This window comes from Gorilla gorilla, chromosome 5 (assembly GCF_029281585.2).
Source record: "Gorilla gorilla gorilla isolate KB3781 chromosome 5, NHGRI_mGorGor1-v2.1_pri, whole genome shotgun sequence".
NCBI classification, from domain to species: Eukaryota; Metazoa; Chordata; class Mammalia; order Primates; family Hominidae; genus Gorilla; species Gorilla gorilla.
Genome location: NC_073229.2, coordinates 130725446 through 130752386, shown reverse-complemented (window position 1 = coordinate 130752386; position 26941 = coordinate 130725446). Strand labels below are relative to the sequence as shown.

Below are 26941 nucleotides of genomic sequence, written 5' to 3'. Positions count from 1 at the left end.
GAAGTGCGTTTTTTAGGGGTACCTAGGGACAAGTCCTTGATGCTTTCCCAAATGGCACATTTACTCCCTTGGAGAGTTCCCCCATCTGCCATCCCCCTCCTGTCTCACCCCATCTTCCAGTTTTGAGTTTGCCATCTGGGGCAGGAAGTTTCCAAGAAACAGCAACTGAGAGCAAAATTCACCTCTTCCTTTTGTCTTCTTTTTATCTAAAGGTAGACTGAGTTTAAGTCATCTTCTTCCCCTTTACCCCAACCCAGGAAATACTGAACCTTTCACAGAGGTCAGGGGCATACCTGTCCAGGAGGTAGTGCTGGAACTGCGGTCCTGGTGCCTGTCCACAGGTATGTGGATTTGGACTCAGACCAGGAGCCCTTAGGTATTCCTTGGTGTTTGTCACCTGTCAGTGTCCCCTCACACACCTCACCCTCTGAGATCTGCAGCCTCTGTGCTTGGTGGAAGAAGAGGCCAAGGGTCTAGGAAAAGAAGTGGAACAGACTGTGACTTCCCAGATTACATCCATCCCATGCAGTAATAACATTAGGAGTCCTAGGTCCTTGTTTTGGCTCTGCTATTGACAGGTCTGACCTTGCACTTACCACTCAATCATTCGCACTTCAGTTTCCTAATCTATCAAAAGAGGCCCACTCGGATATGTTAACTCTACTGTTTTGTGATTCTCACTGGGAAAACGGGAATTGAAGGAAAACCTCTGCCTGCTGCCATGGCTGCCTAGACAGTGTCCTTCTCCACCAGCAGCTTCATGCTCTTGCAGTAGTGAGAGGTTTTCTGTACCGTCTTCCCCTCAAGCGTTAGAGAGGGTTTTTGCCTCAGCAGGAAGGAGGACTTGCCTAGCGGCTTGTAAGCAGCAATATTCCAAGGCCACATCCAGAGAGGTTAAGGTTCCTGTCGTCCCTACGTTCTCACAGAAGTGATGTCAGGCAGCAGGTGCCAAATCTTGGGGCTTGGCTTGGTTCAGCTTTTCTATCAGGGATGCGAGGCACAATCAGCACCCCACACATGAATCCAAGACTAAATGAGGGCTGCTGCTGTGAGCGTCCCTGGCTGGCCGTGAGCCTCGTGTGTCTGCGCAGTGGGAAGATGGTGTTGAGCCTGCCCGCTTTATAACAGGGCTCCCTGTGCCACGTGGACTATAGCAGCGTCATCACATAAACATCCCTACTTCACTGTGAGTAACCTTTCTTTCCCCCCTCTGGATTTTAACTCTGATCCCTTTGTCCTTAACAAACAAGTATTCTAGGTCTGATGTGAGGCTGTACATAGACACTGTCTCATTATCCAGTTAATCTCTGTTTGCTGTCACGGATTCAGCCAGCAGTGGCATTTGCCTGCCTTCAATTTGAAACCTTTTTTTCCATTGTCACTTACGGGAATTGCTGAATGACTCATTATGCCGTGGTCAGCCCTCTCGGGTTATTTGCCACAATAGGCCTGACCAGCTAGATTAAAGTGGGCAGTAACTGTAAGCTGCCTGTGTCATCAGTTCAGGATCTGTGTCCCCGGTCAGAGCTCTAAATTGAACATTCAGTTCAGCCTGTTTTGGTTTAGTGCCTTAGGAGGCAGGCACTTTGTCAGTCTGTGGAATGGATGGGTATGTGCATGGTACAAGTTAGGGATTCCAGGAATAAGGCAAAGGGCTGGGTGAGTCCCACTTTAGGGTGCATACAGATCACTGGGGAAGCATTTTTCTGCCCCACCCCTGCAGGTTCTGATGTAGTTGTTCTAACAGGAGGCCTTGGACTCTGCATTTTAGGCATGCATTCAGGTGATTCCTTTTCCAGGTAAACAGCATCCTGAAAACAGCATCCCAGGGGCTTTGGAGGAGTGATAGGTTCAGGTTTCATGTGGGACATACAGGAAACAACTGGTTTGTTTTTTTTTTTGGAGACAGAGTCTCGCTCTGTTGCCCAGGCTGGAGTGCAGTGGCGCGATCTCAGTTCACTGCAACATCCACCTCCCGGGTTCAAATAATTCTCATGCCTCAGCCTCCCGAGTAGCTGGGATTACAGGCACACACCACCACACCCAGCTAATTTTTGTATTTTTAGTGGAGATGGGTTTCACCATGTTGGCCAGGCTGGTCTCAAACTCCTGACCTCAGGTAATTCGCCTGCCTCGGCTTCCCAAAGTGCTGGGATTACAGATGTGAGCCACTGCGCTGGGCCGAGAAACATTAATGCATTCCATTCTGCAACATTAATGCAGTCCACCCTAAAGTGGGACTCACCACAGCCCTCTGCCTTATTCTTGGAGAGAATAGAAGACAAATAGGCTTCGTCTCACAAGCCAGCTCAGAGCAGTTAATAGTGGCTGTAGTGGTGAAGATTCTGAGGTCATGCTCAGCTTGTGGGGGATCAGCAATAGTGATGTCCTCCATAGGCATGGATGGCATCCGTGTACCACACATCTGTCATCTTGATGGCCTGGACACAGGGTCGAGAGACCAGGTCCTCAGCTGGCACAAGGAAGGCAGGCCAACATGCAGGCTGTGATAAATCCTTACAGTCCTTGGCTACCTTTCCCTTCCTTTAAGGTTTTAGGGGTAGGTGTAGACAGCAGCAGATGCTATAGGAAAGGCTCAGTGCATACTGGTGACAGCAGATGATGGCACCAGATTGAATCCTGACTTGCTATTTATCAGAAGTGTGACATAGGGCAACTTATTTAACTCTGTTCCTTGATTTATTCATCTGTAAAATGGGAATAACAGTGTTTACCCCAGAAAATGGTTATGGAGATTAAATGGGATGAAATCTCTAGAGCCCCTAAAACAGTGCCTGGCACATAGTGAGGCCAGTATGTGCCAGCTGTTGCTTTTATTATGAGCTTATTGTGATTTGTGGGTACAAAAGTATTTTCAGCTCTTTGGAGAAGGGAACTTTTGGAGTCTAAGATGCTCTTCTGGTGGCTGGGCTGTGAAATTCATCCAAGAGGAAGTTTCATCAGATGCATCTGAATGTCACAAAAACACTTCTTCCTCTTGTAAAAGGAAAGCGTAAAATGTATGAGTTGGCTTATGCCTTTTGATAACTTATCCCTGCCAGTGGAGCTATGGGAGGCAGGCCACTGAGATACCTGGTGGATAACTATTGATTTTTGCTTAAAGTTTTGAAAAGGAAGAATTCAGTTGGATTTTTGCATGGAGAGCATGTTACCTGGGACCTAGTTTCAGAAGGAGGTTGCTGGCATTACTGATAGTACAGTGAAAAGACCTAGCAGCATTGAAACATTTATGAGCTGGCTGGAATGGCTTTCTTGTAAATTGTAACCAGCTGCACCGTTGTTTAGCAAAGCCTGCCAGGGCAGCTCCAGCCTGGGCCAAGTATTCTCGAAGCCCAGAAAGCTCACATGAGGTGCTTTTTTCCCACTTACCTTATTAGCTTTCACCTAAGTGACATTGAGGAAGCTCCTACTGTATGTCTAGCATTGTGTCTGGTGTTGTGGGGGATGCAAACAAAGTGGCTTAGTCCCCTCTCCCACAAGTACTGTATGCTCTGGTTGGGTAGATATGCCAAACACTTAACAAATTAAAAAAAAAAACGAAACAAAACTATTTCCATGCACTCTCTGTAAGGAGCCAGATGGATACATACAGCAAGGACCTTGGGATGTTCTCTTTGGTATTTACCACACAGCACAGAGTGGCTGAGATGTGTACTCAGCTGTAACAAGTACAGTCTGTGAGGAAGGCCACACGGTTCCTGTGGGAGTTGAAAGGGACAACACGTTGCAAACTGGGGCATGAGGAAACACAGTGTGAGACCTGGGCGGGAAGGGCAGTGGAATTTTCAGAGAAGGATTTCTGGGCTTACTGACTCGTACCAGCAGAGGCATAAACATACCATGTGGAGAAAATGACAGGTAGAGCGTTTTTGCAAAGCATGGAATCTGGATGAGGGCTGAGCTCAGGATGCTATTGGTCTTCGAATGCCGGAGTGGGAGCTGTTGAACGGTTCTAAGTAGGAGAGTGACAGACCAGCATGGAGGAGAAGTAAGACTGGGCAGTTGGGTGGGAGGGGCCATAAAGAGAGAAGCAGCAGTGAGGCAGGAGTGGAGGCAGCATCATGGCCCTTGTGAGACCCTGACCTGGGTCCACTGGAGAGACACTCAAGAGAGACTGTGGCTTGAGGGACACCGTCAAGAAACTAATTAGCAATGTCATCTGCCTTGAAAGATGTAGGCTTTTTTATCCACTGGTCAACCTCTTATGTTTTACAGATCCGGCCAGTTATTGAACAAACCTTTCCTTTTTCTAAAGTTCCAGAAGCCTTCCTGAAGGTGGAAAGAGGACACGCACGAGGAAAGACTGTAATTAACGTTGTTTAAATAAAAATGCAGTTTAGTGATTGTTGACGTTCTTATTTGGTGAGTGCCTGTGAGCCCAAATTTTTTTCTAGCCATCCCTTTCAAACATTTTTCCAGATTAGATTATACATTCCATGATACAAGCTTTAAAAAATAAACACACCATTTTGGCCAGTAATTGATATAAAAATATCAGCACTTGGATTTGTCTGTAGTCAGTAGAAATTCTAGGTTTTTTCAAGCTGTTCCTTCACACCGGCTTTGCAGGTTGCTGTGGCACCTTCTATTTTACTAGCTTAAACTACTTTATTGTCTTTTTTGTTTCAGAGACAGGGTCTCGCTGTGTCACCCAGGCTGGAGTGCAGTGGCACAATCACAGCTCACTGCAGCCTTGACCTTAAGCGATTCTCCTGCTTCAGCCTCTCAAGTAGGTAGGACTACAGGTATGCATCACCACACCCAGCTAATTTTTTTGTATTTTTAGTAGAGACAGTTTTGCCATGTTGCCCAGGCTGGTCTCAAACTCCTGGGCTTAAGTGATCCACCATGTCAGTCTTCCAAAGTTCTGGAATTACAGGCGTGAACCACCCTGCTGGGCCTGATCGTCTTAATGTACAATACTAAAACTTTCAGTGTATAGATGGATGTTGGCATGAAGAGATAATTTAAAGCTGGTTCCTTCTTGAATTCATCACTGAGCACCTTTCTAACTGCCAAGGTTTCCTTTTTTGTTCCTCCACCATAATGTGGTCACCACAGCTCTTAAAGTTCTAAATCTCTTAGTGTCATATATAAAAATCTGCCTGGTGATTCATTTGTTTATGCTCTTAATATTGAAAGGTGAGAGCAGAGTTTCTAACTTTTTAAAACCCTTACATCTTGCATAAGGATTAGGCCTGTTTCGGCAATTGAAACATGCTTCTCTGAGGGCTTTTCCATGGAAATTGCAGCCTTCCAATGGAGCCCAAAGCTTGCCACTTTGATGTCAAATGTTTACATTTAGATATCTCTCCAATCAACCCATTGCAGTGTGCACTTCGAATATTCATTTACGGTAAGTGTTTTTACTTCCTAATATACTCATCCTCAGTATTGCACCTGATATGCTTGCTTGTAACTTTTGATGTAGATCTGTTTTGAGATTTCTGCTTGGTTTATTCCTGTTAGACACTCGTTTGGTAGCATGTATGTTAGATGTAGGCTTTTCTCTAGAATTGCTGGTCTGGTCTTACTACCGAGTTATTGCAAAAGAAAAAAAAATCTGATTTTCCAGGTGTAAATACCAGCTGCTCTTGACTTCCATCTGGAGCAGCCTCAGCTCTTTTCCTGGAGGGCTCCCAGGTGGTAGTGGGAGTAAAATACTTGAGCCAGGACCTCACTCATCCTCGTTTCCACTCAGAAACTATGGAGTTTGGAAAGAGAGTGATCAGCAAATCTTTCTTGCTATTATACCAGCACCCCTCAAACTTGCTTCATCCTAATCAGACATTTGTTTCTAATCTGCTAGCTGACTCTCTTTGAAGGGTTAGATGAGGGCTACTGAATGGACTCTCAGATTTCATCAACATAGTTAACCAGAAGCAAGTTTATTTAAGAGAACAGTTCAGCACAGGCTACTGTAGAATGTCTTACCCCACCATATTGTAATGGTATGCACAAAAGGCCTAAAATCAGAGCTATACATCTAGGAACAAGACAGATATGTTGGATGCTGTTGTACATGCACCAATAATATTTTAAAACAAGACAAACTATTCCAGTGACCATAATTGCCTACCATAGACTCCAGAGAAGATCAGCATTTTAGAATTAGAAACACACTTGAATAGATGGAAAAGAAACAAGCTGTTCTACCTGTGACAAGAGCACCAGTATTGAGTGATGAGGACAAAAAGAGGAAGAATATATTCAAGGAAATGTTTAGCACTTTTGTTCAAAGCTAGAACCCACTGTTGGAAGAGCAGCGTATGGGCTGGTGTCTTGTCAGTTGTTAAGCAGTTTGTTTGCATTCTTGAAATGCTTACTGCAGTTGAGGATTCCAAGATTGCTTGAAGATTGATTTGACTCCGGTCAAATCAAGACTTGACCAGCAACATCCCTAAAGGTCTCTTTTCCTTCACTTTCTGGGGATAATTAATTGCTCGTCATCCTCTTGAGCCTTTCACACCTCGTTTAGTGGCTATAGTGCCCCCAAGACCTGAGGCTGTCCACCAACAGCTATACCCTGAAGCATGGCTGTAGAACACTGCAGGGAAGGCAGCCCCATGCAGGCCATGTGTGGATGCAGGTGGATAGGAGGGCAAGAAATTAGGCTAAAAAATCTGAGTTTAGCAAAAAAGTATGTAACATTGCTTCAGCACTTGTAGATGAGTAAGGATGGCTCATAAATTAGGTCATAATAGTGTTCCAGTAGCAGCTATAAGAAAGGCATTAAACAACCCTCATTTGTGACATTCTAGGGCAGCCCATGGATGAGTTAAAATAATTCAAATCCTGGCTGGGCGCAGTGGCTCAGGCCTGTAATCCCAGCATTTTGGGAGGCTGAGGCGAGTGAATTGCTTGAGCCCAGAGGTTCGAGATCAGCCTGGGCAACATGATGAAACCCCATCTCTACAAAAAAAAAAAACAAAATTTGGCTGGGCTTGGTGATGTGTGCCTATAGTCCCAGCTACTTGGGAGGCTGAGGTGGGAGGATCACCTGAGCCTGGGGAGGTAGAGGCTGCAGTGAGCCGTGATTGTGCCACTGCACTCCAGCCTGAGATCCTGTCTCAAAAAATAATAATTCAAATCCTACTAACAAATGTTACCAGACTTTGACATTAAATTTTTAAAATGTATTAATTTTTAATATGAACTAAAGGAAAATAGTATTTTGTTTAGAGTTCCTTAAATGTGTGAATACCTAAGGCTTTCCCATTGTGCTATGCAGCATATTTAAAGGTTCCAGAAAGTGTTTAAGGCCAAGAACCAAAATTACAGGCCTAATAAAGTATTTCTTCTCAGATGCTAACCAGTTCTCTACCTTTCAAACTTAAGCCTTTGTCTTACCCTTTAAAGTGTAAGGGCTTTGTAGGTCCACAAAGTTGCTAAATTTGTTCCAGTTCTCTCCTGTCACTATCTTTGGAAATAATTTAAAATGTACACAGTCTTGAAGTCTTGATATAACATTTTACAAAATCACCCAAAAGCTGCTAATTAGGCAACCTGTTTAAGCAGCTACCAAAAATGAAAGGCAAGAAATGAAAGGAGGACAAATTATTGGTTTAAAGCTGTGATAGTCTTTTGAAACGATGAGTAAGTTCTCTGAGTCATGGCAGCATGATTTAAGGTTGAATTTAGAATCAATGAAGGAGGAGTCGATCCACTTTCCAGTCTGGTCTTCCATCAGCATTGTCCTTTTTAAGAAATAAGGTGGCTGGAAGGACCTCCAGAAGATTCTTCTTCCTTCTTTGTTCAGGTATATAGGACCATGGCTTCCCACACTTGTGTAAACTTCTCTTTGCTGACAGTGTTGAGGATAATGTGATTTTGATCATACTGTGTGCCCCCTAAAAGAAAGGAAAATAATAAAAGATGAATGTACCCATGGTGAAGGGTCTATAGCAGACACAATTCCCCTAACACCAGTACAGCAAAAGTAAGCAAGTAAACAAGGTGTAGAACTGCATGCCTCAAGGAGGCAAGGCAGGGAGGGAAGCCTGGGCCCCTGTGGGATGAGAGGGTCAACCTGCCATGGGTGAATCTGTCCAGATCCCACCACTGGGGCACCAGCACCTTCACACAGGACATCCCACCTCACGGGCTCCTTTTTCTACCCAGTTCTTAAGAGCTAGTCCACAGTCACTCTTACAATGTCTGAAATTCAAGGGAACTGGGAAAACCCGAGAGAAGGGAAAAGGAGTAAAGAGACTAACATATATTTGGTGGTGAGATGGTGGATTCGAGACACCAGCGAGGAAAGAGCAGGCAGTCCTGGCAGTGGTGGAAAGGTGGGAGGAATGGTTATCGGGGAACAGCGCTTGCATGAACAATGAAAACGGGCTGTATTAGGTCAAAGGGGAGGTTTGGATGACACCCGGAAGTACATAAAGGGACAGGGTAGCATTGTCACTACTGGGGACTCAGTTGGTGGATAAAACTTCATAGCATTTAAGATGCTGAGTACCACTGTATTGTAAAACTGTTATCATGAACTCGCTCCCTGTTACCAGAATGTTTGTAAGATTTTCCAAAGGTGCTTACTGGATGTTTCAGATACTTTAGTGCTAAAAACAGCCTCATGGCTTCTTTCTTTGGAGAAGTATCATTAACAAAAGGGTTATCTGATTTTTTTTTTCCAGTGTAGAATAAAGATCCCTTCAGATGGCTTATCCTTTTTTTAGCATAAACCTCAGCACCAAGGATGTATCAACAAAGACCCCATCAAAGTAAAAATCTGTGCATTTTGATGCAGGGAGTGACTGGTATTGAAAGCATGCTTCCTCCTTGGATCAAGAAGAAATAAACATTCTTTTCGCCTTTGAAGCATTTACAAAATATGAAAAAGGTTTGAGAATTTACACAATAAATCTAGGTATTATAGTTGAGGAAGGAAATCGTCTCTTCTCTTGTGAGACACTGATTTATCATCATTGGTAATCTACAGCCTCTACACAGCTAGATGTATGGCTAGATGTACTACAGAATACATGGGTAAGGCGCTTTGGGCCTTTATGTGTAAGTTTGTAGCAGTAGGGAAAAAACTACCAGCAAACCCTACACTCTGCCGAGACAGAGACACACATAGCATACTCCACTGAAATTTCAGGAAGTATTAAAGTCACAATGTCTCTTTTCATTCTTCATTATAGTATGTTAAAATACTTTTTGTATTTTAAGAGTATCTTTTGTATTTTAAAAGTAAAGTATCTTAAAATACTTTCATATAAATTCAACTAGAATCATGAAGACTAGAAAGTTCTTGAGAAATAATTTGATTCATTCTTTTGCCTTTGGAGAGTATTTAAATTGTACAGACTTCATGTTTTTTAAAGTGAACATGAATCAGCTTCCACTGTTGTTACAAGGTATGTGGTCTGGAATAATACATGAATGTCTACCAAAAGAACTCATTTCCCAAACACAAGAAGATGAGCTAGAAGACAGATGCATGATCTAATAACTCTTAGGGCAATTTTAATAGATAACAAATGGTTCAGTAGTTGTAGCTAATGGAAATCATGGTCTGCTAGTAAGTGCACCAACGAGAAGAGAAATGTTTGTTTATATTTTCCTTTGCATGGGGTGTGGGACGTGCGGCGCTGCTCTCTCATGTCCACAAGATGGCACCATTCTCCCAGTCTGAGAAAATTAAATTCAGTTTAACAAGGAATTAAGACTGTTGTAGCTAGCTGGGTGTGGTGGCAGGCACCTGTAATCCCAGCTACTCAGGAGGCTAAGGCAGGAGAATCGCTTGAACCCAGGAGGAGGAGGTTGCAGTGAGCCGAGATCATGTCATTGCACTCCAGCCTGGACGACAGAGTGAGACTCCGTCTCAAAAAAAAAAAAAAAAAAAGACTGTTGTTGCTACTGTACTAGATACTGAGATTTCACAAATATACAGGACATTATGCTTACTCAGCAGGCACTTGAGTAATTTATATAGTGTCATTTAGGAAGGGGCTCTGGAGCTTCAAAAAGAAGTCTTAAGAAACCTAGAATCCCACGGTTCATGTCAGAGCCAAGACAAGGAGTGAGGTGTCCTTCCTTCTGGTCTGCTGCTAATGTGACAAGTCAGGGACATCCTGTGTGCCAAGCGCATCTAGAACGTAAACTGTCTGAAGCCAAGGAGGAGGCTTTTTTTTTTTTTCACTCTGGTGCCCTCCGTGTCTAGCACTGAGCCTGGCACATAGTGTGTACCCCGTGAATACATGTTGAAAGAATAAGAGAAGAAAGCTCTAGCTAAGGATCATAGTGTTGTCCACCCTGGACATAGGAAGCAGATCACATTTGTAAAAAACAGGAAGGTTTGGTCAGATTTCCTTTGAGAACTACATACCCTACTTTTTCTAACATTGCCTCAAAAACTCCATTTTTTCCAATTGAGTCACATTTCTTTGGTGTCTCTGGAGATTTTGAAACTCTTGTCAACACTGAAGCACTCTAGTGCAATAAAGTTTATCAAAATAAGAATAAACAAAGATATGCATAATTCTTAACTAGTTTGAACCTCAGGTTGATCATCTATAAAATGAATATTTCACCTGTCTACATATTGACAAATCTGTTGTACCAAATGTAAGGTGAGGGAGCTGTACTATATGTTACTGTTTGGTTTCTGAATATTGCATTTATTTTCTTATATCCAAGGGTACTACTTGCATTTTATATGATCTTTGTGGTTTCCATCCAGCCTGTAGTTGCAGTGCTTAGTTTGTGTTCCCTAAGTGCCCCCTTTAATGAAGGCAAAGGCATTGTTTGCTTCTGAGCATCTTTCCAACTTCTCAGATTCTGTGTGATCCTAAGTCCACTGTTTTAAGTGGGTTGGCCAAGCTACCTACCTGGAGATCATTCAGAAGTGACAGCCACTTTTGCTCCCCATACAGTTACCAAAGCCCCTGATGAAAATGTCCAGATTCATTCTCCATTATCCAGAAAAGTTGTTTTTTAAAAATCAGATTACAGCACTTTCTTTATCCCTACAACTTTTTTTTTTTTTTGAGACGAAGTCTTGCCCTGTCACCTAGGCTGGAGTGCAGTGGCACAATCTCAGCTCAGTGCAACGTCCGCCTCCCGGGTTGACGCGATTCTCCTGCCTCAGCCTCCCAAATAGCTGGGACTACAGGTGCCCACCACCACACCCAGCTAATTTTTTTGTATTTTTTAGTAGAGACGGGGTTTCACCATGTTAGCCAGGATGGTCTCGATCTCCTGACCTCGTGATCCACCCACCAGGGCCTCCCAAAGTGCTGGGATTACAGGCGTGAGCCACGGCGCCTGGCTCTTTAATGACAGCATTGGCCTAAATCCCTGATTAAAGTAAAATTGAGTCATTTTGTAGTGATGATTTAAAATAGAGTATGTAATATACTCATAAAAATTTAAAAAAATTAATGGAGTAGTATGGTTACATTATCACCAGTTTGCTAAATTTACAAAACACAATTGTGCTGACTTTCCTGATAGGGAATAAAAAAGTGCCCATTAATTTAAAGCAGAATTACCCCAGATGACATGAACACACCATCTGCACCTGTCAATAGCAACACACTAGTTCACTGAGCTCCCACACAGAGGTTAGGTCATTCTTATGTTATTTTTAAATGACCATCAGTGGTTCTCCGGGTGTGGGCCTCAGACCAGCAGCATTGGCAACACCTGGGAACTTGTTAGAAGAGGAATTATCAGGCCCCACCCCAGACCTACAGACTCAGTCTCTGAGGATGTGGCCCCACAGTCTATTTTAACCCACCCTCCAGGTGATTCTGATGCAAATAAAGTTTGAGGACAACCTCCCTAAATTTATTCTCCCCCAAGCACCATCAGTTCACTCCCTGTTAGCTTCATTGAACACATGTTGCATTGAAATCCTGTATGCTGTGTTAATTCCTTTGAGATCTTAGATCTTTTCAATGAAAGGTCACGTGTATACATGAGAATCATCAACTCCACTGAACTAAGTGCAATCACGGCCTTTCAGCTTGTGATTTTTAGGCTAACACTATTATAATAAAATAAATGTTTGAAGTCAGCCTATGGCCAGATTCTGGTTCAGCAGTTACAGCTGTGAGATTGTGGCCAAACTGGCCAACCCCTTTGAGCTTCCGGGGGTTTTTTGTTGTTGTTGTTTTTTTGTCTGTAAAACTGGGGAGAAAAGAGGGAGAGGGGATAATGTGGACCTCATAGGGCGGCTGTGAAGATGACAGGAGATGCTGTACTGAAAGTGGTTAGCACAGCAGCTGGCACACAGTAGGGGCTCTCTTACTACTAATAATACATTCATCATTTTCAAAAGTTATGAATAGATTTTTCCTTAACTAAAAGACATACACATTACGATAAAGAAAATAAAGGAAGTGACCCTTACCTTTAATATCTAAAACTAAATTTGGCTTCAACTTGCTGTAAATCCTGCCATCGGACTTCAAGCTCCAGAACTGGCTGTCAGCATTCTGGTCCAGGGCCAGGCCTAGCTTGGAGCCAGATGTTACCAGGCTGCCCACAATCGTCAGGCAGCAGTCTTCTGCTATCTGCTCAGTGGAAAAGACCAGATATCTTAAATATGTCCAGCTGTAAGTCTCATAGCAATTATTTCTCTGGTTACATTGAGCTTTAAAATTATCTTAGTTCCTAGCTTCATTTACCCCACATAAGGCAGTTCAGCTCTTAGCCAACTAGAATCGGACAATATTTATGCCATTTATTTCAGATGACACGAATGATGGAAAAATCTCAATGTTTGTGCATCGTCAGAGACTTCTGCCCTTTGCAAGACTATCTTACTGGTAGGGAAAGCCTCATAACATTAGAACTGCCCATCATATTCTTCCCTGTCATAAGTGACCATGATCCCAGGCAGGTTCTGTAGCTATATCTCCCTCTGACATCTCCACCTCTGCTTGGCCTGACCTTCCAGTATATGACTGCACCTCTAATTTTGTAGCACTGGGTGGCTAAAGGGCATTTTATCATTTTAAAACTCGGAATTGCATTTATTAGCATTTGTCTTTCCTTCATGAGAATTAAAATTTTCTAAACAGGCATGCTTTCCAGCTATGAAAACAGAAAAATGCAGACTCACTAGAGGGTGTTTTAATGCAAAGATTTTATGAGCCCTTCCCTGAAGTGAATCTACCCTTAATATATAAATAATATATGGCAGTCATGTTCACATGCCATTAACAAAAATTACTGGCCAGGTACGGTGGCTCACAACTGTAATCCCAACACTTTGGGAGGCCAAGGTGAGAGGATCACTTGTGAGACCCTATCTCTACAGAAAAGTTTTAAAAATTAGCCAGGTGTAGTGGCATGCACTTGTGGGCCCCAGCTACTCAGGAGGCTGAGGTGGGAGGATCCCTTGAGCCCAGGAGGTCGAAGCTACAGTGAGCTGTGATTGCACCACTACACTCCAGCCTGGGCAACAGAGCTAGACTCTGTCTCAAACACAAAAACAAAACAATGTTGCTATAAAATGCCTGTTAAAAGTGTATTATTGCAGGCCAGACGCAGTGGCTTACACCTGTAATCCCAGCACTGTGGGAGGCCAAGGCAGGTGGATCACGAGGTCAGGAGATCAAGACCATCCTGGCCAACATGGTGAAACCCCGTCTCTACTAAAAATACAAAAAAGTTAGCTGGGCGTGGTGGCACACGCCTGTAGTCCCAGCTACTCGAGAGGCTGAGGCAGGAGAATCGCGTGAACCCGGGAGGTAGAGGTTGAAGTGAGCCGAGATTGTGCCACTGCACTCCAGCCTGGCGACAGAGCAAGACCCCATCTAAAAAAATTAAAATAAAGTGTATTATTCTATATTGAGATGAAAGCACTGTGATAATCTAGGAGACTTTTTCTCATTGACCTATTGAATTCAAAGTTGTTAAATAACATCACTGAAATGTCTGTTAGAAATAACTGCTGAAAGACACCATTTTCTTGGATTGTTTAAGACAATTCAAAGGCAGAAAGCTTCTTTTCATGATTCCATATTACAACTACTTCTGTTTCTCCTGCTAGTTCTTCTATGCATGTCCAAACAGTACTTCTGTTTACTGAAAGAATTCCCCCTCCAGCACAACAGACCCAATTAACGAGTTGTACTCCTTTTCGCAAGGCTGTGTTCCTTCTGCTGACTCACGGGGCACCAGGTTTTTGTTTGTTTGTTTGTTTGTTTGTTTTTTTAAAGAAAATCAGGAGCCAATGGTCAAGCTCACAAAATCAAGGAGTAAAAAAGTTTTATCTACCATAGAAGCATGAGCTTCTTTCATAAAAATCTTACTACAGTCAGCTTTTAAGTGTCTGTTAATAGTAGGAATGATGCAGGAGGGACATGGGCCATTTTCTAATTTAGAACGTATGACACTTAGGAAATGGACTGTGTAGCACACAGAGGGATCTCTCTACCCTTCCCATTCTGTGGATTTCCCCAGAACAAACCAAGAGTGATTTTTGTTGACAGGGCTGGAGCTTATAGTTTGTTTCTGTAACAGTTACATTAAGGAAAAAGGGAAGAATAACACACTTCCTTTTTCTTCTACTATATAAAAATCAAGCATAGAAATAAATATTCTATCTTGGATCAGTGCTATATTTACCTTTCATTTTAAGTTCCTAGACTGGTTCTATCAGAGCTAGGATATACTGTCATGAAAAAAACAAATTCATTTCTGAAAGTACTCCAGGAATTGTGAAATTGCATCTACTTGAAGAAAAGATCAAAAGCATATGAAAGGATGAGTCACCTCCTAGCAAAGCCATCACAGGCCCCCGTGGAATCCTAAAGCTCACCCTGCATTTGATGCATCCTTCTTGATAGATCCAAATCTGGTCATCGGCCCCGACATCCTCCATGACCTGTATCCTCAGAAGCTTCAGATCCTCTAAGTTTCCATTGGTTGACATGAATAACCCTGTTGCTTTGTTTCGAAGTCTGAAATAAATTCGCTTCTAGAAGACAAAACCCCCAGCAGTTGTTATACCAGATGTGCTGCTGGAAGCACTGAACAAGCATGAATATCAGGAAGAATCCAAAGTGAGATATGGATTAAGGGTAATTACCATACTCAAGAGTCTGAGAGGTTTTAGATTTTCTCAATGAGAAGAGTTTGACAAAATGTCAAAGCGCCTGAGGCAGGGTGCCTGCCTGTGGATAACTGCGTTTGATGTTCAGTTTGATGGCATTCTGAAGCAGCCACACCTCTTAGCACCAGAAACTCAGCCCAGATTATTGGGGCAGGGAAGGAGTTTATGGGGTGAGGCCAGTTATAAACTTTGAATAAAAAAATTGGATAAAAAGTTGGATTGCATTTACAAAAAAATTTCAGAGAAGAGTCATTACAGAGCATGGAGAGGAAGAAAATACCTGAACAAAAGGTCGTAGAGAACCTATTTGGCGACAGCCACTGAATTCATACCAATTAGGTACTTCTGCAGGTGACAATAGGAACTGTCGCCCTCTGTAACTGCCATATTCATAAGTAACCCATCTGAAAACAAAAATAACCACAGTAAGTGGCAATTTTCATTTGACAGTGGACCCCAATTACATTTATTTTTAGAATGCTTTCCATTTCTAGACTGAACTATATACTTTTAACATACATTGGGGGAAAAATGAAGATCTTTTCTAGAACGCTTAAAAGAAGTAATTTCTTGACAAATAGCAAATTTTTGTTACATGAGTACTTATGCCAAAAAGTTCCATTCTTGAAGAGAAATAGGTAAGTTTTTTCCTCCATAAAGCAATGAAATATTGTCTTTTAGTGGATTCCTCAGTTCTTCCTGGGAACTATTCATAAAATAGTTTCAGTTGTAATAATGGATCTTTAAGTTGTTAATATTTCCAAAGCTCTTAGTAGGTGCTAAATAGGGTTAAATAATAAGTTTTGTCTGCAGTGAGAGTAATCTTCGTTAAATCTAAAAAACTGCTAAGATACTCAGTTCCCTTCCGCTCAGATGCTACTGCTGCACACCTGACGAAGTATGGGTTTAAGCGCAGACTGGCGTGGACGCAGCCCAGCGCCCTCCTCTCTTGCATATTACATCAGGGAAGAATGCACTCTACTTTTAATCCTGGAACTTAAATCCTGGATAAAATTTTATCATTTTAGTCATCTTATCATAAAAACAAAATATTAAAACCTACTGCAAAAAAATCACCCATAATTCTACCACCCTAATATTCTATAATTTTTTTTTCCAGGTAGGTCTCACTCTGTTGCCCAGGCTGAAGGGCAGTGGCACGATCACAGCTCACTGCAGCCTCAACCTCCCAGACTCAAGTGATCTCCCACCTCAGCCTCCTGAGTAGCTGGGACTACAGGCGTGCACCACCACACCTGACTAATTTTTGTGTTTTCAATAGAGACAGGGTTTCAACATGTTGCCCAGGCTTGTCTGGAACTGCTGGGTTCCAGTGATCTGCCCACTTTGACCTCCCAAAGTGCTAGGGTTACAGACGTGAGTCACTGCGCCCAGCTTCTGTGATTTTTTTAATTTTCTTTTTTAGATGGAGTTTCACTCTTGTCACCCAGGCTGGAGTGCACTGGTGTGATCTCAGCTCACTGCAACCTCCACCTCCCGGGTTCAAGTGATTCTCCTGCCTCAGCCTCCCGAGTAGCTGGGATTACAGGGGCCCCACGACCACACCTGGCTAATTTTTGTATTTTTTAGTAGAGACAGGGTTTCACCACGTTGGCCAGGCTGGTCCTGAACTCCTGACCTCAGGTGATCCACCCGCTTTGCCCTCCCAAAGTGCTGGGATTACAGGCAGGAGCCACTGCACCCAGCCCGGCCTGATTATTTTTTAAATAGATGTAGTCCACCCCAACATCTGTTGTACACAGGTACACCATACCTATTGTTTTTGTGAATAAAAGAAAAATACTTCCTTAAAAACATGTATTACATTGATGGTACTCATTCATTTTTATATCTTATTCAAAAGTATTCGAAGTTGAGGGGAAAAAATCTTTCCAAGTTGACCTTTAATCATTTGTGTAACATCTGCCAGTCATTCCCAGCTAAAGGAAAATCCCAACCCTGAGCTCCAAAAGCAGAGGACTTGCTCTTTTTTAAAGGGATAAGTAAAGTCAGCTCTTTCTTACTTGCTAGACTATGAGAGGTGTTAAAGACAAAATCCTTACCTTAAATAAACTAAAAATCTGGATAATGAAATAAAAGATGCTTTACATATGACTTTTCCCAGTGGAAAAGTGTTCTACAAAGGTGCATAATTATTAACCCTTACAAAAAGAGAGGGTATATGTCAATTAGTTTAAGATAATATAAGAGAGGGAGAAATCTGATCAATTTTTTTTTTTTAAATTAAGATAGGGTCTTGCTTTGTCACTCAGACTGGAGTACAGTGGCGTGAACACGGCTCACTGCAGCCTCAACCTACTGTGCTCAAGTGATCCTTCGGCCTCAGCCTCCTATGTAGCTGGGACCACAGGCATGTGCCATGACACCTGGCTAATTTTTAAATTTTTGGTAGAGATGGGGTCTCACTTTGTTGCCCAGGCTTTTCTTGAACCCCTGGATTCAAATGAGCCTTCTACCTCGGCCTCCTAAAGTGTTGGGAGTACAGGCGTGAGCCACTGTGCCCAGCCCAAACTTGATTTTTAAAATGATCTATTTTATTGAGTCAACAGGTAGGTAACTCACATGCCACCAATAACCTGAACAGAGCGTATTTGTGTGTTGAATCCCAGGGATCGGAGATTGACAGTTTCTGCATTAAGTTCAATCTTTTTTCCTTTGAAGTCTTCTCTTTCAAAGAGAATAATTGTTGGTTCAGAAAATTCCTATTGAGGAACAAAAACAATGTTCAGTTATTCATCTTTGTTAATAATTCAAACTTATGTGAAAATCATCTTGTTACAAGGACAAAGCACAAAAAATCTGCTAGATTTGGCCTTTCCATAAACTCCTTTTCCAAGGGAGCCTGGATGTTTGTGTACTCCAAGCTAGAGAGAAAGCACAGAGGGGCAGTTAGTTTCTCCATTGCATAGGAAGGCAGGTAAATATAAATAGTTTGTAAAACAGGAAAAAAAAAAAAGAGAAATGGGTATATGCTGGGAATATCAACACTTCTGATGGCATTTATTTTTGACTTAGCCATTTTCACTGGGACAAGGAGGGGCTGGAAAGTCATGGACATAATTGCCGAGGGTCAGAGGGCTGTGGCATCTGATGTTTAGTCGCTTAGTGTACAGTGGTATTGCCTAATCAGGGAACCTTCCTCTTGTATGTATTTTCAAATGTCTTTTTTTTTTTTTTCTGTTCATCACTAAGACAATGATTCTGTGTACTCCTGCTCCCAAACTTTCCTGTAGGAATCATTGTCAGGAGAGGAAAAAAACAACAGGATGGAAGCTCTATGTTCAAACTGTCAATCATTTTAAAGAGGACAACAGCACAAACGTTCACTGTTCAGCAAAATGAAAAGTTGGCAGCTTATGCCTGTTTTTTCAGATTATAGACACTTTTGATTCTACATTAATCTCTAATGATAGTACTGCTAAGATCATAAATGATGTATTAAAAAGCATGTGGGAGGCCGGGCACGGTGGCTTACGCCTGTCATCCCAGCACTTTGGGAGGCCGAGGTGGACAGATCACTTGAGGTCAGGAGTTTGAGATCAGCCTGGCCAACAGGGTGAAACCCCATCTCTACTAAAAATACAAAAACAAACAAACAAACAAAAAATTAGCTGGGCATGGTGGTGCATGCTTGTAATCCCAGCTACTTTGGAGGCTGAGTGAGAGACTAGAGAATCACTTGAACCTGGGAGGCGGAGGTTGCAGTGAGTCAAGTCAAGATCATGCCACTGCACTCCAGCCTGGGCAACTGAGTGAGACTCCATTTCAAAAAAAAAAAAAAAAAAAAAGCATGTGGGGATTACAATTTTTTCCCTATCCTGCTTAAAGTTTGTGGAAAGGGTGCGGTACCTTACTGCTTCATTTATGTGGATGTGTCCTGACTTGTAAAAAGATTTTGTACATCAGTAAACAGAGCATGTTAGTGTGTAGAAGTAGTTTGTGTGGTCTAGGAATTAGTTTATATAAAACATACACGGAGGAAAGAAGACAAAAATTATAGTAGTATTACTACTTTGCACTTTTATTGCACTTTTGAGATGGCATGCCCAAAAATGTTCTAAACACTTTAGTATTAAAAAGCAATTAAATAATTTTGAAGTATTAAGTCACAAAGATATGTAGTCTTCATATGGGTAAAACATTCATTTCCTCACAATTAAAACATAAAAAGATGTCATCTATAGCCTCAGAGTGTTGTGAGCATATATGCCAAGTTCTGGTTGAGGGAAGGCATTGAAATTTTCAAATATATACTTGTAGGTAGCTTTTAGAATTCTAGGCAGAATAACAATCAAAGTCTTATTCATTACTTGTAAGCTAATGAATCTTACTACCTCATTTCATGTTTGTTACTATTTTCATGTCTCAGTAGCATTTTTGCTATTTAAACAGGCAGGCAGGGATGAGATGAAAACCAACTCACATATGTTCTTCCTACCTTTAAAACTAAAATGAGCAATTACATGTGTTTAAAGCTTTTTATGAGAAAGCAGTTACCAAAAACTAATAAAAATGTCAGAAACGACAGATACTTCCAGACTTTAATATCTGAACATGATCTTGCAGTTTTGTTCTATTGAATATTACTTCCGCTACATCAAACTGAAAGATTTCTGTCCAAAAGAGGGCACTATAATCTGGGTTAGCACATAGTGGCAAACTGGGAGAAGTCATTTGATTGCAAATCTCTAAAACACAGAATAATAATAGACTAAAAACCTATAAGGAATTTCTTCAATCATAACAACCAAAGATAGAGGAAGCCAAATTGCAAAGGATACAATACACAATTCCTTGAATAGAAAATGCAAATTATAAATAAGAGATACCAGCCTCACTAATAGTGAAATACAAATTAACCCAATGATGACATAATGCTTTCTGCTCATTCTATCAAGTTGACAAAAATTAGAATGAGAGAATATTCAGTAATGGCAACAATGTGTACTGCTGGTGGGAGTCTCAAGTGGTGGGATCTGGCAGTATTGAATTAAACTGCCTGTTCTTACATGTGAAATCCAGTAATTCTACTCCTAATATATAGTCCAAGAGACTCCCACTCAGGTCCATAGGGATATGCATATGAGGATTAAGTGAGTAAAACAGGGTGGTGGAAAACGTGTACCAGTTAGAATCAATAAACTAGATGTACACAGAGCCAAATGGACAGTTCCATCTCCAAGCCCTTAACTAACTTTAAGAGCAGGTTCTACCAGCTGGTTACCTCACTCTGACCATCAGCTATATGAGGCATACATTTCTGCAACACTATTCACAATGACATACTTACAACATCTATAAAACGAAGAGACTTGAAAGTTGCTCCAGGCGGGCATCCCATTGCAGACAGACAAGGATAATGGCCTTCTTCCAACACGTATTGATTACCAGTGAAATTTTCTCCATCATATACAACCCAGCTACAATGGGAAAAACCACACACATGCACAGAATATGCAACTTGAGCACTCTTATTCAAGAAGTCTGATTTTTAGAGGTGGCCTGCTATAAAATAAACACAATGCTTGTGGCAAACAGAGTTCTTTCTTCAAGAATATTTGGATATATTTATTGCATTTCTGCTTGTGGCAAAATAATATTCATAATAAGTAAGTTAACTTTGCATTTGGGAAATAAACTTCTTTCTCCACATTCTTTCTGACTTCCCCAGCCTCCAGCCTTCCTTGTTCTTCTCATGGGTGCCACCGTTTGCCCAGCCAGTGGAACTTCAAGCCCTCAAGTCCTCTTTGAATAATCCTTCTTCAAGCTTTGTGACTAGTTAATCACCAAGGCCTATTGATTTTGTCTATTGATTTCCTTCCAAAATTTCTCACACACTCCTCTATCCTCATTTCTAATACCTCTGCACTGGGCCAGGAGTCAAAATACTATATTGACTTAGATGAGTCACTTAGCCTCTCTGGTATCAACATTATTCATAAAATGGTGATTTGCCATGCTTCCCTAGAAGTTTGTGGGTTTTTTTTTTTTTTTTTTTTTCCTTTTTCTTTTCTTTTGGCGGCGGGGGGACAGAATCTCGCTCTGTCACACAGGCTGGAGTGCAGTGGCATGATCTCGGCTCACTGCAACCTCTGCCTCCCGGGTTCAAGCAATTCTTCTGCCTCATCCTCCTGAGTAGCTGGGACTACAGGTGCATGCCACCACACCTGGCTAATTTTTGTATTTTTAGTAGAGACGGGGTTTCACCATATTGGCCAGACTGGCCTCGAAGTCCTGACCCCGTGATCCGCCCGCCTTGGCCTCCCAAAGTGCTGGGATTACAGGTGTGAGTCACCGTGCCCGGCCCTGTTGTTGTTGTTTTTAACCCAACAAATGCCTTTTGAGGATTGTGTGTCAGGTACTTTTCTATTGCTGGGGATACAGCAGAGAACCAAAGTCCCTGCTCTCCTGAAGTTAATACTCTAGTGAGCTGAGACAGGTAATTTTAAACATGCACAGGACTGGAGGTAATAAATGAAGCAGGCAGGGGATAAAGAGGAGTGGGGATGTGGTAGCAGTATGTCCAACAAACTAGGAAGCTTTACTATCCATCTATGTATTTGCCTTTTTTGTTTTTTCCTGAGACAGAGTCTTGCTCTGTTGCCCAGGCTAGAGTGCAGTGCTATGATCTCAACTTACTGCAACCTCTGCCTCCTGGGTTCAAGCAATTCTCCTGCCTCAGCCTCCCAAGTAGCTGGGATTACAGGTGTGTCACCATGCCCGGCTAATTTTTGTATTTTTAGTAAAGACAGGGTTTTGCCATGATGGCCAGGCTGGTCTCGATCTCCTGACCTCAAGTGATCTGCCTGCCTCGGCCTCCCTAAGTGTTGGGGTTACAGGCATGAGCCACTGCACCCGGCCTCCATCTGTGTATTTGAATGCAAAGTCAGTGCTTTTTTGCTGTGCAATACTAAAGGATAGGATAGCATTATTTCAACCATAAAGAACCACATGATTAAAGGCACTATTACTACTATTATTAAGAGACTTAAATCCTCAACAGCTCTTGCACAGATTGCTCCAAGGCTTTCCTGACCGAGTTTCCCTGACCTTGGGCTCTCCCCTCTCCATGAAGCTTTTGTACAAGGATTGTTTCAGCATGGCACTTTGAGCCCATTGCCTTTGCCCTGAGTCTTGTATTTCCTGTGGAAGCCATCTAAACTCAGTGTGCTCAGCTTTGCTTCTCCTCCCAGTACAAAGCCCTCCCAGCAAGCCAGACTGGTGTGCTCCCTGATTCGCGTGTCCCCCAGCTCCACTCCAGCGTGCACTTTCCAGCTTCCTGTTAATGCAGAGTGCCGATCCTGTCCTTTAAACAATCCACCTTGGGAGGTACCTTGGATTAACTAGAGCCCAACTCTCCCTTTCTAGATGATGGAAAGACATACAGAGTAAAGAACCTGCTCTGAATTCCATTACACAATGAGATGATCTTCAGCTTCTCCAAACAACCTGAAGCCCGCGTCCTCTGGCGTCTGGTACTCAGATGTCGCGAAGCACGCCATTGGACTAAGATGGTGGTTTCGCATAGTGCCAAGCACCTAACAGGCATCACTAAATACTTGCTGATGTGTGAATTCTGTTTTACTCCAGTGATTCAGCTCTGCCAGGCCATTGTTTCACTTACCTGCCTCCTGAAACTCTGCAAGACTTGGTAGAAAATGAATCATCAATTTGACTTGTTGTTTCTTCAAAACTTTGACTGTGACCTTGAAACTGTGGTTCTGAAAACAAGTGAATCTTTGAAAAAGTAAACAGAAACACATAAAATTATTTTCCTAAACACATTAACTAATTTAGCCTTTGAAATGATGACCTAAACATGACCTGTTGACTTTTGTTACAGTAAACTGGTATGAATTTTATAAATCCTTTAATTTTCCATGTCTACATTCATGATCAATGAGAAACATGTTAGCTGCACCATTCATGACTATTTATTTAATTCAGAGACATCAAAGTAAAATGCAACAACAAAGGTAACTTTCTATAGAACACCCTGTTGTGAAGCTGTGAGGTATTTTAAAGCTTTATTGTGGTCAGAAATTATTGTTCATCAGTTCTAACATTAACGACAAACAGTATTTTGGAAAGACATAGTGTAGTTTCCTTCCTTCTCAATGGAAGACACTTGCTGACCTATCAGAATCCTGTGAATGCCAATAAAGGAGGCTATAGTGGTGTTTGTTCCTCTATAATTATGGCTCTGTGAACACTTCCATTAAAAGGCCGAAATAACAAATGTACACTCCAGTTGATGTTAAGAATCAGCATTCAGAAAGCTTGAGTGAGACCATAAAAAATGTCTAGTGTCGACACAGCAAATCTGAAAATTCATTTTACCATCACAATAACTAGATGCTGTTGTTTGAAATATTAATCTCAATGTATTAATATAAACTGAGTCAATGTAATGATATAAAATTCAGCTTTATACAATAAGAGCATTTTATAAGAATTATTTAGACATGGGTCACTACTGTCAATTAACCATTAAAGTAAACTTAAATCTTATTTTTTAAATACAATTATGCTTTCAGGCATAAAAATGAGTAAAACTAACAAAATGTCCCAAATGTCTGATTTTTTTTTTTTTTTGAGACAGAGTCTCTGTCACCCAGGCTGGAGTGCAGTGGTGCGATCTCGGCTCACTCCAACATCTGCCTCTTGGGGTTCAAGCAATTCTCCTGCCTCAGCCTCCTGAGTAGCTGAGCTTATAGACACAAGCCACCGCACCCAGCTAATTTTTGTCTTTTTAGTAAAGACGAGGTTTCCCCATGTTGGTCAGGCTGGTCTTGAACTCCTGAGCTCAAGTGATCCGCCTGCCTTGGCCTCCCAAAGTGCTGGGATTACAGGCGTGAGCCACCACACCCGGCCCCAAATGTCTGACATTTGAAACATAAGTTCAGCTTTTCAATGGAAGGCCCCTCATATATTAATATAAAAGAATATTTTTAAAGTTACCTGATTTCGTCTCCTTGGGCCAGTGAAAGAATCCTAAAAATTTTTAAAGGAAGGAGAAAAGGAAATGAATAGAACAAACACATTGAAAAAGTTTTTTTCTTCTAGATTATTAGCAATTACTGCTAAAAATAAACTCAGAATATTTTCCATAGCAATTACTATTACATGAACCAGGAACACACACTAAGGAAATCCAGAATTCAGTTAAATATTCTCATACAAAAATATAACTCCTTACCAAACATATAGGTTGAACAGAAGAGATCTTACAATTTTTGCCTCCCCAGTCCTCAAAACTGGTATAAAATCCTTTATCCAGTATATACTGTTCTCCTGTGAAGTCAGGATTTTCATAGGCTACCCATCTAAGAAACAAAAGCAATAACTTGTTGGAGTTCATATTTTACATATAAAACGATCACATATTTGGATAACTATGTATCATACAGAAACTTTCATTTGTTTTGCCAATTGGAATTTTAATTTTTCTGATTCTCCATTAACCTTTAGAAGCAGATGGGTTTGTCTATAGGACAAATCAAAATGGTAAGCCAGCAGAGAAAAGGGAACACTTATACACTGCTGGTGGGAATGTAAATTAGTTTAGCCGCTGTGGAAAGCAGTTTGAAGATTTCTCAAAGAACTAAAGATAGAACTAGTATTCAACCCAGCAATCCCATTACTGGGATATACCCAGGGGAAAACGAATTATTCTACCAAAAAGATACTTGCACGTGTCTTGTTTACTGCCACACTATTCACAATATCAAGATGTGGAATCAACCTAGGTGTTCATTGATCAATGGTGGATTGGATACAGAAAATGTGGTACATATAAACCATGGAATACTATACAGCCATAAAAAGAATGAAATCAAGTCCTTTGCAGCAACTTGGATGCAACTGGAGGCCACTATCCTAAGCGAATTAACACAAACAGAAAATCAAATACCAAATACTTATGAGCAAGAACATATACTTATGAGCATGTTCTTGCCCATAAGTGGGAACTAAACATTGGTCATGCATGGACATAAAGAAGAAAAAAAAATAGGCCCTGGGGACTACAAAAGGGGCCAGGAGGGAGGGGGGTTTAAAAAACTACCTGTTGCATACTATGCTCACTACCTGGTTGACAGGCTCAACCGTACCCCAAACTTCAGCAAATCATGCAATATACCCATGTAATAAACCTGCACATGTACCCCCTGAATCTAAAATAAGAGTTGAAAAAAAACTTAATGCAAAAGAAATGGTAAGCGTAAGAGTATCTTGACATGAACTTTTTGGCGTTCTCACTTATCAAATACTATTTCTTGAGAAAGCTACAAAGGCAATACTTCTCTGTGCTTTTTTTTTCTAATTGTATTCTAAGGAAACAAAACAAACAGGACTTTCAAGAAGAACCTAGTTCTTTTAATAAGCAATCAATAAGTCCTTTCATTCTCAACCTTAAAATATTTTTGCAGAAAGATCTTAGGAAGCTGTGTCTATTACACAACAAACCACACTGAAAAAGAAGTTAACAGAAGAAATGCTTTTAAAAATGCAGAACAGAACTAAAATATTGTTTCCAACAGTGTTTCCAACATCACATAAATATGTAAAAATTAAATAAACAAAATTGAGCAAACTCACAGAAATACTAAAAATAAATCTCTCTTGGAATGTTTTTTCTCTTTTAAGTGATCTACACCCAGAGGAAAATCAACAAAACCAATTTAAATGATGCTATTTCCTATGCAAAGATAAAGTCTTTGAAAGGAACAGGTTTTTCAGTTTTGTTATATTAAGGAGATACTTAATACCATTATATTGAAGACATGAAGTATCTTTTCAATTAACTCATCACTCTCATGATCCTCTCAAAGCTTAAAGGAATAATATCTATGTATGTATTATGTAGGGTGATCAGAACTTTGCAAAATGTTTCCACATCTGTTATCACATTTAATCTCCTAGGAAGGTATTAGTGTTCCCATTTTACAGATGGGAAAAACCTAAGACACAGTAAGTTAATTCATTTACCAGGTGCCAGGAACTAGACTGGCACTAGATATACAAAGATGAAAAAGACAAAATCTCTGTCCTCCAAAGCCCACAGATGGGTAAGAAGCATCACATGGAAGTATTTGTTGGTATTTGTTTTGAATGGGAAATGACTTGTCCAGGGTGACACAATCGACTATTGGCCAGAACGTGACTGAACCTACCTGTCCTGAGGCCCACCAGGCTCTCCTTGCTTTGTGACCCAACCTGCCATGTGCCCTGGAAAGTTCCCTTTCATTTACTGTTCTAGTAAACCATGCCTGAAACAGTCCACACACTTTATAATTAGGGCAGATTATGATTTTACTATCCAAAGGGCTGATTTAAACAAAAACTCAAGTACAGTAATTACTAGAATATGAACAGCCATCAAGGAAAAAAAGAACACTGCCAAAATCTGCAGTGAGAAGTAGCTAATGACAGCCAACATCTGTGCACTCACTCCCGGCCATCCAAATGGAGAAGCTGCTGTATGCACCACTCAGTCTTTCAGGAAATACAGCCCCCTACCACCCCGCATCCCCCGATTTCAGAACCTCACTAGCAATTTTTAAAACCTGTTCTTTTTTATTTTTATTTCTTTTTTATTTTTTTTAGTAGAGTCAGGATTTTACCATATTGGCCAGGCTGGTCTCAAACTCCTGACTTCAAGTGATCCACCCACCTCAGCCTCCTAAAGTGCTAGGATTACAGGCATGAGCACTGTTCCCGGCCTAAAAACCTATTCTTTATCATTGAGAGGTGAGGAGATAGGAGGAGACCTGGCTCCGCCTGTGGCCATGACATTAACTTTCAGATAACTTTGAAGAA

The 26941-nt window shown here is 41.4% G+C and overlaps 2 protein-coding genes across 8 annotated transcripts in view; one reads left to right on the top strand and one right to left on the bottom strand.

The window, feature by feature from the left end:
- Window positions 1–23691, top strand: part of RTN4IP1 (reticulon 4 interacting protein 1) — a 76013-nt gene extending 52322 nt beyond the window's left edge. For 2 of the 7 annotated variants that reach the window (XR_010134335.1, XR_010134331.1), the window contains exons 9-11: window positions 4237–4326; window positions 4651–5377; window positions 22490–22834. Coding sequence is in view for 2 of the 7 variants with exons in the window: in XM_055390706.2 (XP_055246681.1) it covers window positions 4237–4344 (108 nt within the window). In the remaining 5 variants the exon portion in view is untranslated. Of the gene's footprint in view, window positions 1–4236; window positions 4365–4650; window positions 5378–16220; window positions 17139–22489 lie in introns of those variants that run through there. The other 5 variants (XM_055390706.2, XM_004044470.5, XR_010134334.1 and 2 more) reach the window with 4 other exon arrangements.
- The window catches only part of CRYBG1 (crystallin beta-gamma domain containing 1), a 210030-nt gene continuing 188982 nt past the window's right edge, over window positions 5894–26941 (bottom strand). Inside the window, exons 14-22 of the mRNA XM_031012027.2 lie at window positions 24321–24447; window positions 24083–24115; window positions 22746–22858; window positions 20412–20541; window positions 17684–17823; window positions 15381–15504; window positions 14807–14965; window positions 12389–12551; window positions 5894–7871 (exon numbers count right to left, since the gene is read on the bottom strand). Coding sequence (XP_030867887.2) covers window positions 7777–7871; window positions 12389–12551; window positions 14807–14965; window positions 15381–15504; window positions 17684–17823; window positions 20412–20541; window positions 22746–22858; window positions 24083–24115; window positions 24321–24447 — 1084 coding nt within the window. The 3' untranslated portion in view covers window positions 5894–7776. The remainder of the gene's footprint in view (window positions 7872–12388; window positions 12552–14806; window positions 14966–15380; window positions 15505–17683; window positions 17824–20411; window positions 20542–22745; window positions 22859–24082; window positions 24116–24320; window positions 24448–26941) is intronic.